At 45.1% G+C, this 20210-nt stretch overlaps 1 protein-coding gene across 2 annotated transcripts in view; it reads left to right on the top strand.

Moving 5' to 3' along the window:
* Lmtk2 (lemur tyrosine kinase 2) overlaps nt 1–20210 on the top strand; it is a 90517-nt gene that overhangs the window by 17645 nt on the left and 52662 nt on the right. For both annotated transcript variants that reach the window (XM_042268365.2, XM_042268364.2), the window contains exons 2-3: nt 8276–8400; nt 13072–13216. In XM_042268365.2, the coding sequence (XP_042124299.2) occupies nt 8276–8400; nt 13072–13216 (270 nt within the window). The remainder of the gene's footprint in view (nt 1–8275; nt 8401–13071; nt 13217–20210) is intronic.

The raw sequence follows: 20210 nt of genomic DNA, 5'->3' as shown, positions 1-20210 counted from the left end.
TCCAGAAGTAGGGTGAGTTGATGTTTCAATAGCAGATTTTAATGGGATAGGCTGAGAGAAACCAGCACTTTCCTATAAAATGAACTCTTTCACAGGTATTCAGTCAGCCCTCAAATTATGTCATCCTCTGTCAGTGCAAGTGACCTTGATGATCACTTTTGAACAAGTGAGACCCACCCATTTTGTGTTCGTAGGTCACTGGTCTTCTGCTTAGGGGTTCTTGTGGAATCTCTGATTCATCTACTGGCTCTCAGTGTGTGTGGCTGAGTGTATTTAGTGCTGTTTCATTTCCCCTTTCTAATATTAGAACCCATTGGGGGGAGTCTAGATTGCTTAGTGCTATTATAAATAGATGTATTGTTATGTTAGGAGCTCAGAAAACATTTAGTGATTTCAGGTTCTGTGTATAGAAAGCCTTTATGATAGATGGGCTTGCAGTTTTGAGATATAAAGCAAAAATGTGGGACTCACAGTGATTGTCCACATTTCCCCATAAACTACAAGAGTGACTCATATTACCAAGTCTGGGATGCAGAGCTGCTTGTTTGGTGTTGGAAGAGGAAGATGGTTTTCTTGGTCTTGACCTGCTTAAAAAGAAAAAGAAGGACTGGAGAGATATCTCTGCAGGTAATAGTGCTTCCTGCTCTTCCAGAGGACTTCAGTTCCCAGCACCCACCTTGGGTGGCTCACATCTACCTATATATTCTAGCTCAGGGGGATCCAGTACCCTCTTTTGGCCTCCACAGGTACCTGCCCTCATGTGCATATACCCTTCTTCCTGATACACATAATTAGAAAAAAAATTAAAAAAAAAAAACTCAAAAAGAAAAGACAAAGCTATGTATTTTAGAGGAGGGCTTTTTAGCAGGACTGGTTTGGAAGATTGCTGGTGCTTGGCTTCAGGTCTCCTTCATCAGGCCAGCCGGGTCTCCCTGAGTTTCAGTTCTCATGCAAGCACATGTTTCTCTTGTGTCAACTTCCCAAGATGAGAGGGTCTGGGAAAGCAGAAAGTAGATGAATTATAGAAAGCAGTGCCTCCCAGGAGCTTTGCTTGCCTTGTTTTGCACTTTGCTGGTCAGGCAGTCTGAACTAAGTAAGCCCCTGGGTCCTGGGGAGACAGAGTGGAAATGGCCTGGACTTAAACTCCTGATGCTCTCCAGGATGGCCCCTCCACCAGCACCAGTGGTCTTAAATTGGTTTTTGTGTTGAACATATGATGGTCTATACACCTGTAGTCCCAGCATTCAGTAGGTTAGGGCAGGAGAATTACTAGGACTTTAAAGCTAGTCAAAGACTCTGTCTCAAAAGAACCAAAGACAAAACAACGTCAACATCAACAATTGGGGCTGGGGTGATAACTCAGTCAGTAAAGTGCTTGCCTTGCAAGTGTGAGGATCTGAGTTCAATCCCACAACCCATGTAAAAGAAGCTGGGCAAGATAGGGCATGCTTATAATTCCAGCACTAGAGAGGCAGAAACACATAGATCTCTACAATTCCTTGACTAGCCAGCCCAGTCTACTTGACAAGTTCCAGGCCAGTGAGGACCTTGTCTCAAAAAACAAGGTAGATGTCACCTGAGGAGTGACAGCTGAGGTTGTCCTCTGGCCTCTGCACATGTGCATGTGCCTATACACACATGAACATGTACATATATGCACACACTCACAATTGCAGTATTATGGGTCTGAATTGTGTACACCTCACCAGCACCTAAAACTGATTATCCAGAAGAGGAAGCAGGTCAAGGAGACAGTAGGGATCTGCACACAGAAGACCATGGAGGGTGTGATGCGAAGGCAGCATCTGCAAGGTGAAAGCAAGGCTGCAGGAGAAGCCAGCCTGCTGCCACCCTGAGCTTGAACTTCAACCTGCAGAAGATTGATCTGATCAGAGAGAGGGCCCCACGGTTCAAGTGGAGAGCAAGGGCAGCTCAGCAAGAGTCTAGGCTGCAAAGGTGGTGCGAGTCAGAGGATGCAGGACAAGCCCTTTGGACTATCCTGCCAACACCTTGAACTGGAACTTGGAACTTGGAAAGTAATGTTTTCTGGTTGTTTGAGTCACTTGTCTTGTGAGTCTTTGTTGCTGTAGTCCTAGCCTAATACTAGTTCAAGTGTAGATAAGAGTATGTGTTGCCAAACCTGACAGCTGACAGCCTGAGCTCAACTTCCAGGACCCACATGGTAGAAGGACCTTTCTGAAACCAACAATGGTATATAAAACGGTGGCAACTTGTTTTCTGAAGTAGTTGTAATGTCAGCAGTGAACAAGCGAATAAGCAGTTCAGTTGCCCAAGGCTGGTGGGATTAGGGGGAAGCTGTCTTTATTATTGCTATTACTGCCGCCACCATTGCCACAGGCCCAGCCACCACTGTGGATTGAATCCAGGAGCTCCCACATGCAAGGCAACACAGGCCAGCACATCACCATTGAGTTACATATCCAGCTGTTAGGCTGTGGTTTTAAATAAACAAGCCCTTGGCTCTTGGAGTACTGATTGGCCAGAGGTCTGAAGTAGCATATATCTAAAAGGTGAGCCTGCAACATAGCAGAAAACAGCAATCCAAGGCTGCTGGGATCTTGGCAGAGAGCTGAGGAGCAGACTTCTGCAGAGCACCTGCTGGGCTGTGGGACAGTGTAGCATCATTAAGAATAACTACAAGCCGGGCATGGTGGTTTACTCCTTTAATCCCAGCATTGATAGGCAGATACATGTAAATCTCTGGAAGTTCATAGCCAGCCTGGTCTACGTATCTAGTTCCAGGACAGCTAGGGCCATACAGAGAGAGCCTGTCTGAATAAAGAAAGGAAGGAAGAAAGGGGAGAAGAGAGAAAGGAAAACTACAGTGATTGGGCATGCCAGGCAACTGAAGCCCATCGGTTTGTAACAAGTCTCCCCAAAGAGCAACAATAGCCTTCTAACCTGGTAACCACTAGAGTATGTTGTCTAACCACTCATTTTAAAAAACAAACTGGAAAGGGAAGACAGAGGTGTCTGTGGCATGACATTGCCATTGCTGTCATAAATCAGAGCCTCTGTGATGAGCCACAGGAAACTCTCGCTATTAACATTCTGTTGGGGGACTTGGAGGAAGGTCTTTAGGTCACCTGAGATCCCAGTCCTCACTCTTGCCCTGGCTGCACATGGTTCTTGGGAAGCACTAGCCCACAGATGTGCCCAATCCTTTGACAGTGCAACATGACATTGTCATCTACAAAGTTGGACTTGAGAACTGTACAGTTGAGTTACCAAGAAATGAAACTAAAGAAACCTATCAAATCTTTTTTTATTTTTTATTTTTTGAGGCAGGGTTTCTCTGTGTGACAGCCCTTACCTGTCCTGGAATTCACTTTGTAGACCAGGCTGGCCTCGAACTCACAGAGGTCAGCCTGCCTTTGCCTCCGGAGTGCTGAGATTAAAGGTGTGCGCCACCACTGCCAGCTTTTCAAATCTTTTTAATATAGGCTGGTGTGATGATGTATCGGGTAAGGGCATTAGCCATCCAACTCTTAACAGTCTGAGTTTGATCCCTAGAACCCATGGTGGAAGAAGAGAACCAACTCCCAAAAGACCTCCACACACACAAAGATGCACATAATAATACATTTTAAAAATTAGGTCTCAATATTTTAATTAAGTTTATGATTCTTATGTTGGGCTATGTTCAAAGCTATGCTGGGGTGCATGTGGCCCACAGGTTTTAGGTTTTGGATATGTCTGTTGAATTTTTGTTTTTCTTTTGTTTTGTTTTGGTTTTGGTTTTTTGAAACAGGGTTTCTCTGTGTAACAGTCCTGGTTGTCCTGGAACTCGCTTTGTAGACCAGGCTGGCCTTGAACTCACAGAGATCCTCTTGCCTCTGCCTCCCCAGTGCTGGGATTAAAGGCATGCGCCACCACCGCCCGGCATCTGTTGAGTTTTAGGGGGTGGTGAAGCAGCTTCTGTGAGTATCATCCATGCCAGGGTGGGCTTTTTGGTGAAGTAGCAGTGAGTCACCCTCACTTGTGAAAATCATCCCCAAGAAACTCAGTGGAGATGGCTCAGCGGGTAAATTGCTTGCTGCAATTACAAGCCTGGTGACCTGAGTTCAATCCCAGGACCCATGTAGTTGTTCTCTGACCTCCGTAGATGCACCCGCACATGTACATCATTTGAGCACACACAATTTTTTTTTTTTTTTTTTTTAAGAAATTCATTGGTTCCTCAAGCTAGATTTGAGGGGAACACTTTCTTTGCTCGTTGTTGATGTTCTTCCTGGGTTGTAAACAGACATTCACACAGCACCTAGCCTGCCATTCTCCTTTAACTCGAGCTCCCAGTTAACTACCAGGCAAATATGAGGAACTTTTTATACAGATACATCAGCTCGGAACCAGAGGAGGAGTGGCAGAAAAAGAACCGGGATTTGGACATTGGTCATCAATTTCTTTTTACCTGTGACCCTTTAAATGGACTCCCAGGCAAGTCTCTAGTTAATTACACATGTGCACAGGTTTCTTTGGAGGTTCTGGGCACCATGATCAGATAATTGGCTGGATTTATAATGGCTAAATTAATAGGCAGGTAGCAGCTCCTGATCCACCATGAGTCATTACTGGGAAATTATCACCCTTCCCAAATTACCTGTCTCTAAAGCAAATAGTAGGTACCCACCTACCTCATAGAGTTCCTCAAGTTTTCTGCTTAGTAAGTCAAGTACTAGACAGCTATTTAGAGTGCTTTGAAAACTGTGGGATCAAAATGCAATGGAATGTGCTTTCGAGATGCCAGGTGTTTTTAAATAGTGTCTTGGGGGAAGTGCATTAAGGAACCCAAGCCCCTCATTATCTTCCTCCTCTGTGGAGCCTGGGGAGCTGTCTGAGGGTATGGTGACATGCCTGTCACTGTTGATGTTTTTCTACAGCAGACAATTGCTTTGACTTGTGCATTACTGAATGCTGTAGGCAGAGCACGTTAAAGAGAAACTGGCTTAATAGTTTCCTGACAGTTGGCAGACAAGAGCCTTTCCGAGGCTGGGTTTCTAGTTTAACCACTAGGGCCTGGGGATTTCAGTTGTGGTTCTTGCTTCTAGAATTTACTTCCTCTCTGTGGTTTAAGCAAACCCAGCTCACCTTCAAGTCTATGGCTTCATTTCCTCATTTTATGGGAATTTTTCCCTCACCAATGTGAGGAGAGAAGGCCTGAGCTTGATCCCCAGAATCTGCATACAAGTGGAATACAGTGTTGAACCAGTATAATCCCAGCATTGGCAAGCTGAGAGCTGGAGACTGTGTATTCCTGGAGCTCCCTGGCCAGCTAGTGTGTCCTGCTTGGTGAAGTTCTAGGTCAAGGTGAGATCTGAGGACCACCGAGATTGTCCTCCAACCTGCACACATACTTGCACATGCACACTGGCATATGTTTGTGCACTGACCACACACACACACACACAGAGAGAGAGAGAGAGAGAGAGAGAGAGAGAGAGAGAGAGAGAGAGAGAGAGAGAGAGAGAGAGAGAGAAAACAAAACAAGTAGGTAAAAAGGTAGGTGAGCTTGGCAGGACTCATTGTTAACATGAGTCTGTCTTTTCATGCCTGCTTAGTGACTCACAGAAGACCAATGTGTGAGTCAGATCATTGGGCCAGCCTTCAGGCAGCCCTATGATCCAGTTTTTGTAAGAAATAGATTAGTGTTTGAAAATGAAAAGAGAGGAGAAGAAAATGATACCATCTTTGTGGAGTTTGGAAAAGGAGCTTTGAAGCCCTTAGGTGGCGGTGAGCTTGGGTTAAATATACTAGGATTTTGTAAGTATAAATGCTAAGCTGTGGTGCCAGGCATGGTGGCACAGGCCTTAGTCCCACACACAAGCAGGTGGAGCTCTGTGAGTTCCAGACTAGCCAGGGCCATATCCTGGGACAAAAGCCCAAAAAAGTTAATCACATGGAGGCTTTAGAGCCATGGTGTCTAGGAAGGGTGGGGACATGTTCTTAACACTTGGCCTCTAGTGCTGCTTTCCCAGCACAGGCTCTGGACATATCAGTTTCCTTATCTATGATGTGGGGCTGGTCCAGTTCCATCAGGTGTTGTGCCAATCAGATGAAATAATGCTGCCTTTTATCAAATCTCAGCTGCAATCAATTATAAGCCACACCTTTTCTTCTGTACCATTACAAAAAAAGAATGCTGCCAGTTAAACCAACGTGATTTCAGGTGTGATGTACTGGAAATTCAGAGATGTTAAAATGTGGTGGGCAAGCTGGACACATTAGCAGTGCACATCTATAATTCTGACACTCAAGATGCTGAGGAAGAAGCATTGAAAGCTTGAGGGCAGCCTGGGTTATATAGCAAGACCCTATCTGAACAAAAAGGGGAGGGGGATTGGGAAGATAGTCAAGCAGCTTTTAAAGCAATTGTCACTCAAGAAAAAGGCCTGGAGTTTGGATCCCCTGAATCCATGTGAATACCAGGTATTCACCATGACAGCCCTCAAGGTGAAGTGGGGGTGACTAGCCGTTCAATGAACTCTGGGTTTGATTGAGAGATCCTGCCATGAAAGGATAAGATGAAAAAGTGACTGAGATTGCTGACATCAGACCCTGACCTACACACACACACACACACACACACACACACACACACACACACACACACACACACAAACCTGCACATGCATACACATAAAAAAAGTGGTGGAAAACCTTGTTTTTTTTTTTTTTGTTTGTTTGTTTTCGTGACAGAGTTTCTCTGTGTAACAGCCCTGGAGCTTGATTTGTAGACCAAGCTCAGAGATCCACCTGCCTCTGCCTCCAAGTGTTGGGATAAAGACGTGCACTACCACCGCCCGCTGACAAACCATGTTTTGAAAATCAGTAAAATCTGACATATTGGATAGGAAAGCACTCAGCTATACAATTCTCTAGGGTCATATTTGGTCTTTATTATGTGCATCCAGGGGAAGAGGTGTAGTTATTAAGAATAAATAAATCACTGGCAGGCTTGGGGAGATAGCTCAGTCATTAAATTGCTTCCTGAGTGAGCATGAGGACCTGAGTTTGCCCCCAGTACCTGTGTACAAAAGCTAAAGTGGTGGCACACAGATGCAGTCCCAGTGCTGGGGTGGCAGAGGCAGGGACGTCACTGGGGCTCGCTGACCAGCCATTCCAGAACTTAGTGGGATCCAGGTACAGAGAGAGACTTCGTGTCATATATATATATATATATGGTAGAAGGCTGGACGTGATAGCAGTACTCAGTAGGCAGAGGCAGGTGTTTCTGTGAGTTCAAAGTCAGTCTGAACTATTTTCAGTGAGTTCCAGGCCAGAATCAAGCCTTTTTGGAAAAAAGGATTTATTTTTATTTTCTTGGTATGGGTGTTTTACCTGAATGTATATATGTTGACTATGTGGATGCAGTGCCTCAGAGGGTTCCCCTGGAACTGGAGTTACCAATTGGTTCTTCTGGAAGAGAAGCCAATGTTCTTAACCACTGAGCTGTCTCTCCAGCCTTTCTAGTAGATTCTTGACAAACCTTGGCTGATACACAGATTCCAGGAAGTCTTCAGCTAGCTTCTCAGTACCTCCTGGCAAGAATGGGGCATCAGTGTTGCTTTTACAAACAGACTTTGGTTATTGAAAAAGAACCTAGTTCCTGTTTGCAGTTCATTTTGGGCCTCTCAGTTTTCATCAGTGGATATGCACTAGGCTTTGGCTCTGCTCAGAAGGCAGATCAAGCCTGACTTGATGATGACAAGACCCCCTGGATCACATGGCCAAAGTTCACGCCACCCGGAACAAGTCCTGTGCCTCTGATGTGCTGCAAGTGCAGGAGCGGAGGGAGGCGTTCCCTCCTGTGCTGTTGTGGGTTCTCCCCAAATACCTGTAATCACTCGTGGTCTTGGGAACACCAGGCCACCCAAGTTGAGGGACATACCACACATACTGAGCAGCACTCTCCAGAATGTTGGGAAGACTGAGAAACTGTCAGAAATTGGAGGAGACTAGGAGACAATTAAGGACAGTCTGAAGCTCGGCTCATCCTGTCTACCAGTCTTGCCCTCATGGTGGGAAAGCGCCATGCAGATGTAAGATCTGAGCGCCAGTGGAGCTCAGCGGAAGGACTGGAGCTGTTGTCTTTGCAGTGCCTCTCCAAATCTACAGCACTTGACCTCTTCTAGAGTGGTGGAGCAGTATTTTTTGTGAGCCCTTGGTCCCATTCATATCTAGAAGAAAAGGTGTTGGTTCAGTCAATTAAAGTCGACTTGGGAATTACATTTTAACATAATTTCTGTCTTTGCAGGGGAAGCACTTGTGGCAGAAGTTCCCTCCCTGTTTGTGATCCTGTCCGTGTGCAGTTTAATGATCCTGATAGTGTTAATTGCAAACTGTGTTTCCTGCTGTAAGGACCCAGAAATAGACTTTAAGGTGAGCACAGATGGCATGGACATTTAAAATCAGCTGCTGGTTTTTAAAGTGTGTGTGTGTGTGTGTGTGTGTGTGTGTGTGTGTGTGTGTGTGTGTACGTACACGCGCACGCATGTGCGCTCGCGAGCACGCATGCTTATGCTTCACACACTGTACATGTGTTCACATGCACAGGTGAGTACACATGGAAGCCAGACTACAACCTCAGGCTGCCATCTTCAGTGACACCCTTTTGAGACAGGGTCTCTGGCTGCCCTGGAGTCTGCTGAGTAGGCAGGACTGGCTGGCCATCAAACCCCAGGGATCCACCTGTCTCTACCTCCCTAGTGCTGGGCCTTGCCATCACATCCAGCATTTTTACATGTGTTTGGGACATTGAACTCAGGTCCTCCTCATGTGTACAAGGCAAGCAGTTTATTAACTGAGTCATTTCCCCATCCCTAAAACAGCTGAGACATTTATCAGTAGCATTGCTGTGGCTCACATTCTCTTGGGAGCAAGGGTCACTGGACTTCTCTTTTCCTGTCCTTGTGTATAGCAAAGTGTTGTGGGCCACAGAATCTCTCTGCTATAGCCTTCTCACCCTCCACCCTGCCATTGTAGTGCTGTATCAATGACAGATGCTCTGTTAACAAATGGGCCTGACTTTGTGCCAGTTAATTTGATTGACAAAAGTAGGTGACTTGGAATGGACCCATCAACTATAGTTTGTCAGCCCTGCTGGGAGGGAGTATGTATGTGTACACATGTTTGTGCAAGTACACTTCTATATGTGTGCATGTACATATAGAGACCAGAGGTCAACCTTATAGGTTGTTCTTTGGGAGCCATCCCAAGTTGGGTGTTTTTGTTTTTTTGGAGACAGGATCTCTCATTGAGACTGGAGTTCATGGATAAGGCTAGGCTGACTGGCCAGTGACCCCCAGGGTTCTGCCTGTCTTCACCTCCCTAGCAGTGGGATTACAAGTGTGCAACACCATGTCTTGCTTTTTGTTCTCTTGGGTTTTTGTTTTTTTTTTTTGTTTTTTGTTTTTTGTTTTTTTTCCAAGACAGGGTTTCTCTGTGTAGTTTTGGTGCCTGTCCTGGATCTTGCTCTGTAGACCAGGCTGGCCACGAACTCACAGAGATCCACCTGCCTCTGCCTCCCGAGTGCTGGGATTAAAGGTGTGCACCACCCCGTCCTGCTTATATTTGGCTTTTACCTGGGTGCTGGGGATTGAACTCGGGTCCTCAGGCTTGCAGAGCAGACAGTTTACCAACCAAGCTGTCTCCCCAGCCTTCTGGGAACCTCTGACAGTGAGCACTTATTGATGGTGTGTCTTAAGTTTTTGTTTAAATAAGGAACTGTGTGTGGTGATTGAATTAACTTATTCATTGTCTGCACAGAAGATCAGGCAGGTTTTGGCTTCTTTCAGACTTTTGTGTAAGCTGGCAAATTTGTGATCATTAGCTCATAAAAGCAAAGGGATTTCCTCAGTTTTTTGTGTATGAGGAAGGGTACTGAAAACCTCAAGTTTGTCTCTAAACCTTAATTCCCTAAAGTGAATAACACTTCCTACTAGGACACTTCCTATCTACAGTCAGTATAACAGAGGATCTGGCATAGTAGCAACAGATGGATGGGATCTATCAGCAAACCAACTGGGAACTCTTTCTAGAAATTATTTATTGCTCATGTGTTGACATATTAGGGCCTCACAACATTTGCTTAGAAGGAGTATATAAGCTGGGTGTGATGGTTGTATGAATGTGATCCCAGACTGTGGGAAGCTGAGGGGAGAGGATTGCTAGTTCTAGGACAGCCTGTCTCAAAACACTTTCACAGCAAGTACTTTGTGGACTGAGCTCTCTCTCCAGACCCCCTCAAGTCATTTTTATTCTGTGCTGTCTGCACTTGGAATCTGTGGTGCCTCTGAGGAGATAGGGAAGTATACTGTCCTCCTGGCTCAACGCTTCGCCCTGCACAGAAAGCTAAATGCAGGGGAGACCCGTAGGGAATCCTCAGCCCAGACCACAGTCTGGTAGTGGTGGCCTGTGGGCACCTGTGGGCTTTATGCATCAACACCCTGCCTGCCCCCAAGGCTCACATCGATGCACACGCCTCTGTGGGAACTCGCTGACTTCCCTGTTGAGAGCACAACAGTAGATCCAGAATCTGTATCCCCTGGCCATCAGTCCTGCCAAGGGACTTTGCTCAGAAACCTGGCCACCTGGGGACAAAGATAAAAGTCTGATGGGGTTGCTGATACCAAAGTCTGGCCTCTTCTCATGTTTCCAGATACTGCATCCTTGCCTTAGATTGATCTGGGTGTTTGAATGTGAGTATTCACAAGGGAGCCAATTGTGATGCAGCTCAGAGTCTGGGAATGTACATCACTTTGCAGCTGCCCCATGACTGATGCAAGGCTGCAGTGTGTTTGAGCTCTCCAGCTTCAGAGTCTGTGACTGAATGAGTATTTATTGATGTTGATGACATGTTGGTTAGTTTCCTTTAGACTTAGAGTTCTGCAGTTGCAGGGGCTGAGTGGCCCTGGGAAAGACATTTACAGATCAGGAAGCCATTTGGCTTTATCTCAGTATTTTTTTTTATTATTATTATTACACAGTATCATCTCCCTGAATCTTTAGAGTCTACTGGCATATCTACAGGTATATCATAATTGCTGCCTAATTTTAAGTGACATTTTTAAGGTGTGATAGATGAAATCCTTTTAACAAGAGAGGGTTATGAATGTACAGCTGGGAGCTGGGAAGGTGGTTCAGTGGGTAAAGCAGTTGCTATGTAAGTGTGAGGACCTGAGTTCAAATCCTCAGAACTTGTGTAAAGCCAGACACAATAACACGTGTCTGTAATCCCAGTGTCCCAGAGCGGAGATGGGAGGCCTCCCAGAAGCTAGAGGACCAACTAGCCTGACATAGGCAGTAGAGGACAACAGGAGACCTGTCTCAAACAGTGGAAAGCAAAGGCCAACACCCAAACTTGTCCTCTGACCCACGTGCCACAGGCACAAAAATGGAACAGGCTTTTCTCCCACTTTTCTTTTATTTACTTTTCTTCGTCTTTTTTCCTTGAACAAAATCTCGTGTAGCCGCTGGTAGCCTTGAGCTGCTGGCCCTCCTCCCTCCACTTCCCAAGTGCTGCACCATCACACCCAGCGTTGACTCTCACACTGAACTTTCAGAACCCCATTTTAGCTGCATGCAAATAGCAGTAGTGTGGTTTAGTGCCTAAGAATGTCTGCTCACGTGTGTGCAGAAACCTAAATGTCAGAAGTCTCCCAATACTATTTGTAGTTTTTTCTTGTAGTGGGTGGGTCGCTAAGGGAATGGGACAGAAAAGGAAAGTGAAAAGAAGGGTGATGGCAAAAAAAAAAAAAAAAAAAAAAGGAATTTTGTTCCCGAATCTGTTCCCTGTCTCTGTTCTGGGGCTCTGAGGGATGACACTTGATAATTATCTGAAGTAAGAGATGGCTTGTTAATCTTCTATAAGCTCCGTTAAGTTCACCTGGGCCCCCGAAGGACACCCAGATCACATGGATGAGAATAGGAGGGGTCAGGATACATTTGCCCATCCAAGTCATTGAAGATTCCCGAAGCTTGGTAGTCTCAGTTGAGGCCGTCTCAGATGGCTTTGTTTTGTGGTGCTGGGATGGAGCCCAAGCTCTGCCACATGCTAGGCTAGTGCAGCACCACTGACTCCAGCCCTCTTTCTACTGTATTGCATTTATTTATTTTGAGACATATTCTAAGTTGGCCAGGCTGGCCTTGAACTTACTCCATAGTAGAGACTGGCCTTGAACTTTCTATTTTGCCTAGATCTCCTGAGTAACTGGGATTACAAGGCATGTGCTGCCTGCCACACCCAGCTCCTGGCATGGTTTCTTTTTAAAGCCGAGTAGTTTCATTATTTGTAACTGTGTATATATGTGTATGTGGGTATGTGCATAAGCACATATGAAGAGCCAGCTGTTAATGCCATTCGGACTGAGAACTGAACCCAGATTCTCTGCAAGAGCAACAAGTGCTCTACATTGAACCCTCTCCCCAGCCACTTAAATATCTGAATTTTTAAACTCTTTATTTCAGTAGAAATCACATTGCAGTTAGAAGTGCAATTAGAAAATTTCAGAATAAAATTAACTTTGACCCAGTTTGCAAAGAGATTTGTGACAGTAGATAATGATTCTTTTGAAAGAACTGTTTAATCTCTTAACAGTTCTTGGCCTTTTCAGTCCTTGAAACTTTTAAGCCTGAGCAGATATTTCCAGGTTAAGTTCTGTGGGCATTTTAGAATTTTTTTTTTTAAACTTTAAGCTGTCAGCTTAAAAAATTACATAAATATTTATTGCTTACTTTAAAATCTTATTCTCATTCCAGATATAGTGGTACATGCCTGCTGTCCTAGCACTTGGGGAGAAGGAGCTGGAGGGTCAGCTGCAGGCTAGCCTAGGATATGGGAGACTAGACTGAAAAACAAGGCAAAACAAGAAAGAAAACATCTTATTTTGTCTGCTATTTGGAGTTAGTGAGCATAATTACTTGTGCTTTTTACTAGAAGTAAATATGAATTGGATAAAACTATGGCCGGGTATTCCAGATGAGTGCGTAAACACTCCTCCTTGTTTCAGCAATCACAGCCTGCTTTTCTTATGAGATTTTTTTTGATTGCAGGAATTTGAAGATAATTTTGATGATGAGATAGATTTCACACCACCAGCAGAAGACACCCCCTCCGTCCAGTCCCCAGCAGAGGTCTTCACACTCTCAGTGCCAAATATTTCCCTTCCAGCGCCATCCCAGTTCCAGTCTTCTGTGGGTAAGACCTTTTGTCCTTCTGTCAGACGTCCATGACCTCATTCCAGACATGGAGTATGCAGCCACAGCTGCCATCTCTTCCTTTGCCTGTCACACTGCATCGTGATAGTCAGACTCATCCTGCAAAAGCTGTCTGTCCCTTCCTGAGTTCTTCCTGAAACATTGAAATGGAGGCTGGGGTGTAGCTCAGTTGTTAAGAGTTCTTGCTTAGCATGGACAAAGCCCTGGGTTTGATACCCAGCATTGCATAAATTGGGTGCATAGCAAGTGTCTATAATTGTGGCACTTGGGAGGTGGAGGCAGGAAGATCAGGAGTTCAGGGTTGTCCTGGGTTACACAAGTTGTCCTGGGTTACACAAAACCCTTTCTCTAAAAAAATGTAAAAAGCAAAAAGGCTCATGTGCTGTCTCTGGTAGGCTGGTTTCTCTAGCCCATGACACTGCTTACCTTGATGTGTGCTGCCTGACTGAGGAGGGCCATAGTGAGATATATTAAGTGGACTGGCTTTTCATAAGGTTTTGTAGATTTTATTTCCTGTTACAATGTAACTGTGGTTCAAGAAGTAGAGGAAGGCTGTTTAAGTCTTTGCAGGTACTAACCCTGCCTTTTGTGGTAGCCATTGCACTGTGGGCATGTTTAGGGCAGTATACACCTGCACTGTGGGCATGTTTAGGGCAGTATACACCTGCACTGTGGGGCATGTTTAGGGCAGTATACACCCAGCTTTATCTTCCTGCAGGCACTTGTCTTAGTTACTGTTCTGTTGCCATGAAGAGACTCCATGACCAAGGCAGTTTATAGAAGAAAGCATTTAATTGGGAGCTTGCTTGCAGTTTCAGAGGGTGTGTCCATGATCATCATGGCAGGGAGCATGGCAGCAGACAGGAGCAGTAGTTAAGAGGTTATGTCCTGTACTGAGGCAGAGAGGGGGAGACTGGGCCTCACATGGACTTTTGAAACCTCAAAGCCCACCTCCAATGACACCTCCTTCAACAAGGCCACATCTTTAATTTTTCCCAAAATAGTTCCACCACCTGGGGATCAAGCATGCAAACATATGAGCCTATTGGGGGGGGGCATTCTCATGCAAACCACTACAGCATGTGATGACTAAAAGAAAAAGTAAGCTAGACAGAGCTGGTGACACACACCTTTAATACCAGCCCTCTGTCTTGGTCTACACAGTGAGCTCCAGGACGTCAGAAGGAAGAAAGGAAGGGAGGGAGGAATAAAAGAAGAAAGAAAGTAAGCCAGAACATGGTACTCAGGGGAGATGGCTCAGAGAGTGAAGTGTTTACCATGCAAAAATGAAGACCTGAGAGCAGATCCCCGGCACCACGTAAAAGGCACCACGTAAAAGCCAGGCGTGGCAGTTTACATGTTAACCCCGGGGTTGGGGGTTGGGATCCTTGGAGCTTACCGGCTATCCAGTCTAGACAAATCAGTGAGCTTCAGGTTCCGTGAGAGAGCCTGTCTCAAAAAATAAAAGTGGAGAGTTGCAGAGGATCCAGTGGCCTCTTCGAACATCCGGAGGTACCAGGCATCCTTGTGGTATACACACATACATGCAGGCAAAACACTTTGACACATAAAATAAAATGCATAATTCAAAACAACTTTTAAATGACATGTAATGTATTTAGCTTTAATTTCTCTAAATAATAATATTCAAGGGTAGGCTTCAATCAAGATGGTATTTAAAAGGAGTCCAATGAATCTTTGGGATCGCTTAAGCCTCAATGGAAATGCTTCTGCTTGTTTATGTCATTGTTTACTTCCTTCTACTTAAGGAAAGCCCTGAGCTGCTCGGTCCATCTTAATTGCAGGCAGTAGAATCCTAACTCAGATGAGACTGGTGGAAGAGAGACCAGATTGTGGAAGGAAAAAAGATGGAGATGGCCTTGAAAATAGCTTGATTCAGGGCCTTCGAATTCAGTCAGCTTTTTTATAGTCTTTGCCTGTCAGCTTCATCTCTCAGGCAATTTTCTCCTTGGAAGAGAGAGTGACTGCTGAGAATTCCAGATCCCTATCTTTGTAGCTTCACTCCTCAGGGACCAGGAAGAACCACCTTGGAGAGGCATTCTGGGTGTGTTTACTTCAACCATATGCAGAAGCATCACTTAGGAGAGTGGGGACAGATAAGAGACCAAGAGTTTCCCTTCAAGGTCTGTTGGGATGGTTAGGAGCACAAAGAGAGAGACAAGGGCATGAAAGAAATTACAGTGAGCCAGGCAGCCATGCCTTTCTTTTTTGAAGCCTCCTTGAAGTCCTTGGAGCTGGGGAGCTGGCCCCGTAGGGAGATGGCTCACTGCTGTAGGAGTATGGGACCTGAGGTTGGATCTCCCTTTCCCATGGAAAAGGCTGGGCGGGATGACAACACTGTTAGCCCTGGGTTCACTGAGAGATTCTGTCTCACAAAATGAGGTGGGGAACAACAGGAAAACACCTGGCCTTTGATCTACACACAGCACATGCACATGGGCGTGCGTATGCACACAAATGTAGGTGTGCACTACACACAGCTCTCCTTCAAATGTATCAATAAATAAAATTTTTCTCAATAGGAAGAAACCATTTTGTGTTTCTTAGAATACTCTCAAGTATTTTTATCATCCTGGGATATAAAAGGACTTGCCATGCTCAGCACTATATCTAGATGCCATGAATGAAAGCATTGCCAAATTTGATTCATAAAATAAAATACTCTGTATTAGAAAAAAAATACACTATACATCAGTTTGACATGGTAGCAAAAAAACTGTAAAGCACATTAAAGAGTTCACACAAATGTTTTAAGAAATTAAAGAGAGGCACTCAGGGGTGGGTGGTGGTGGTGGTGGTGGTGGTGGTGGTGGTGGTGGTGGTGGTGGTGGTGGTGGTGGTGGTGGTGGTGGTGGTGGTGGTACTCACCTTTAATCCCAGCACTTGGGAGGCAGAGGCAGGCAGGTCTCTGAGTTCAAAGCCAGTCTGGTCTGCAGAGTGAGTTCCAGGACAGCCAGAGCTATACAGAGAAAGCCTGTCTCAGAAAAAAGAAAGAAAGAAAGAAAGAAAGAAAGAGAGAGAGAGAGAGAGAGAGAGAGAGAGAGAGAGAGAGAGAGAGAGAGAGAGAGAGAGAGAAGTAGTTAAAGGGTAACATGGGGTGGGGGAGATGACTCAGTTGGTAAAGCGTTAGAGGACTTGAGTTTGAACCCTAGAACTCAAGTAAAAAAACTGGGTGTGGTGGTGCACGCTTGTAATCCCAGCATTGGGGAGGCTCAAACAGGCAGGTCCCTGGGACTCACTGGCCAGCCAGCTTGGTCTACTTGGCAAGCTTCAGGTTAGTGAGACTCTTAAAGTACAAGACACCTGGAGAGTGATACCAAAGGTGGTTCTTTGGCTTCCACTTTTACGCTTACGTGCTCATGCAAACGTGCGCGCAGACTGAACATGGAGAAGTACTGTGTCACTAGAGCTAGGATGCGGAAGGAGATAGATATGGCGTGAAATCAAAAGTGTCCGTACGTGCACACAGGAAGAGCATCATTAATGGATGAAACACCGACTATAGGAAAGATGATAGCATCAAGAGGAGGAAGGATGTCCTGGGTGGTTTGGTGAGTGGGACAGGACCCAAGCCTTCTCAGCCCCTCACAGTCAGTGCAACCAGAGAGGGGAGCTTCCTGATAGTGCATCTGAGTGTGGATGCTCTTTGTCTTCGTCCAGCAGGTCCACTTCTGGTGGCTTATCTTTAAGAACCAACTGGGTGAGTGTTCAGTGCAAGATGTGCAAAGTAGCGGATTGCAGCTCTGTTGGGCCGGGCAGATGGAGTACCGGTGGGTAGCGTGCTAAGTTACAGGGATTCTGACAGTCGTCTGTACAGGCGAGCAGTGTCTGATTGTTAGAGATAACTTGTGAAATGTGAGGTGTGCTACCTGTTCACAAGCACGTTTAGAAGCTCTGCCTATTCTTTTCCTCTGTAGTGTGGGTTCTCGTTCTCTCTCTCTCTCTCTCTCTCTCTCTCTCTCTCTCTCTCTCTCTCTCTCTCTCTCTCTCTCTCTCTCTCTTTTGGTGGGGCTAGGGGTCTAATGGTTTAGCTCTGACTGGTTTGGAAGTTACTATATAGGCCAGGCTGGCCTCCAGCTTGAAGAGATCAGCCTACCTCTGCCTTCTGGTTGCTGGAATTGCAGGTGTGCACCACCACACCTGATCATGTAAACACAAATTATATTCTCTTGGTCCTGAAACCAAAGCATAGAAAAGTATCTATAATGAAATGTTCTTCTTTGTTTCTTATATATCTTTCCAGAAGATTTTTTTTGGGGGGTAGGGTGGGAGGTGGAGTGAGGGGTGCAGGGGTGATGACAATAAGATCTGTCTTTGTAGCCCAGGCTGGTCTCCTGCTTTATTTAGCCTCCTAAATACTGGGATTATAGGCCTGTGCCACCATGCTCAGCTTCTCTAGGATTTTTTAATGCATATACACTCTAATCTCACTTTTCAGTTTAAGTATTTTGTTTCCTTTTTAGAAGGCTTTTTTTTCCTTTGGTTTTTTTGAGACAGGGTTTCTCTGTCTAGCCCTGGCTGTCGTGTCCTGGAGCTCACTCTGTAGACCAGGCTGTCCTCGAACTCAGAGATCCGCCTGCCTCTGCCTCCTGAGTGCTGGGATTAAAGGCATGCACCACCATTTCCTGGCTTAGGAGACCTTTCATAGAGCAGTCTTAGGGTAATAACAAATTGAGGAGTTGCAGCGGTCTCCACAGTATAGCTCTTCTTGCCCACATGCTTAGCTCCACTCCCCTTTATGCAGTTATCACAGTAAATATTTGGTGTGCATATATACATGCAGGCAAAACACTCATCACATAAATCTCTTAAAAATGAAAACTACTTGTTATGATAAGAACTTCTTTTGTGGTGCTAAAGATTAAATCCAGAGGCTCATGCATGGTCGGCAAGCACTCTGTCTGTCATTGAACTATACTCACAGCCTTACTTTTTACATTTTCAGTGAAATCTGTAGCCTATCTTGAGTTGATTTCTGGGTGTGGGATCCAGGTCTGGTCTTAGTAGATCTCTGCATCTTTTAGCTTCACTTGATGCTTGGTCCTCCTGAGCGCTGTGCTCCCACATGTGTGGGTCTGGTCTAGGCTTTCTGTTCTCTTTGGTAGCTGACGTGTCTGTTCATTGTCCCGGTGCCACGTCTTCATTGTAATAGGTCAACTGTAGCATGGGATTGCACAGATTCTTACATTCATCCGGCTTTCTTTTTCACTCTCTAAAATTTCCTTTGACCCATAATTTTTTTTTTATTTCCGTGAAATACAGTTTATTTTTCCCCTTCTGTTACGTGTTTATTTGTTTCATAATTATATGAATTTCATAATTTCATAATGGTTAAAAACCATTGTCAAATCCAAGATCCTGAAGATTTAATATCTCTGTATCTTCTATGAGTTTCATCTTTTAAACGTAGCTCTCTAATCTGATCTCTTTTCTTAAAGATTTATTTGTTTTTTTTTTTATGTATTTAAGTGTATATGTGTGCACCACAGGCATACTTGATGACCTTAGCTGTCAGAAGAAGCTGTCAGTCCCTAGGAACTGGAGTTATAGATGGTTGGGCGCCTCCAAGTGGGTGCTGGGAACTGAATCTGAGTCCTCTGCAAGAACAGCAAGCACTGAGCTATCTTTGTAGCCCCATGATCGATTGACACCCCCCATTCCTCACCCTCCTGCCTCCCCTGCCTTCCTCCGTGTGTGTGTGTGTGTGTGTGTGTGTGTGTGTGTGTGTGTGTGTGTGTGTGAGAGAGAGAGAGAGAGAGAGAGAGAGAGAGAGAGAGAGAGAGAGAGAGAGAGAGAAGTGCATATATGTGTGTGTGTGCACACGGCAGCGGACAACTTGTGGGAGTTCTCTCATGTAGGTTCTGGGCATTGAACTCTGGTAGTTAGTCTTGTTAGCAGGCACCTTTCACACTGAGTCATTATGCTGGCCCCTCTGATCTGTTTTGAGTTAATTTTTTATAGAGTGTAGGGAAAGGCATTTCTTATTGTTTGGTTTTTAGCTATCTGTGGTCTCCTGTAGCCCTTCAACTCTGGTAGTCGAGGATGATCTTGAACTCTTGGTCCTCCTGTCTCCACATCCCCCCAAGCGCTAGGATTACGGTGAGTGCCACCATACCTAATTTTATGGAGCTGGAACTCGGGGCTTTTAGAAGGCTAAGCAAGTACTCTACTGACTAATCTACCTCCCAAGGCGAAGGATAGGATATTAGAGTTTAATTTTGGAGTTTAATTAATAACATATGGTTATCCAACTGTCCCAAGAACATTGTCTGAAGACTCTGTTTTTTCCTTCATTGAATTGTAGTGGCACCTTAACATTTTGTTAAGATCTTTGTTATTTTTAGTTATGTGTGTGTATGGGTGTTTTGCCTACATTTGTATATATGCATTGCATGGGTGCCTGGTGCCTGTGGAATCCAGAAGAAGTGGAGTTAAGGATTGTTGTGAACCACCATACTGGGAGCCAAAACCTCAGTCTTCTGTAAAACCAGTGAGTGCTCTTAACTGCTGAACTATCTCACTCAGGTTTGGTCACACTAGAAGGCTCCCACATGCCTGTAACTCCAATTCCAGAGGATCTGATGGTACCCATGTGGTACACACACAGACAAGCAGGTGTGCACTTACACACAAATAATAAGTAAATAAATATAAAGCAAATCTGAGTCCTCTGGAAGAGTAGCAAGTGTTCTTAACTGCTGAGCCATCTCTCCAGCCCAATCTTGGCACCAAAATTACCTTCATGTATTTTTTCATTTAGTGTATGGATGTGGGTGCAGTGCGTATGTGGAGGTCTGAGGACAGCTCTTGGGAATTTGTTCATTGCTTTCACCATGTGGGTTCCAGGGATGGAACTTAGGTCATTGGGTTTGGCAAGTAGGTACATTTACCCAGTGAGCCATTTTGTCAACCTTGACACCTATTTTAAAGAAAATCACTTCACCACTTTTGTT

Source organism: Peromyscus maniculatus, chromosome 23, assembly GCF_049852395.1.
Source record: "Peromyscus maniculatus bairdii isolate BWxNUB_F1_BW_parent chromosome 23, HU_Pman_BW_mat_3.1, whole genome shotgun sequence".
Classification (NCBI taxonomy): Eukaryota; Metazoa; Chordata; class Mammalia; order Rodentia; family Cricetidae; genus Peromyscus; species Peromyscus maniculatus.
Note: the sequence above shows the minus strand (reverse complement) of the source record. Positions and strands in the feature narration are given on the sequence as shown.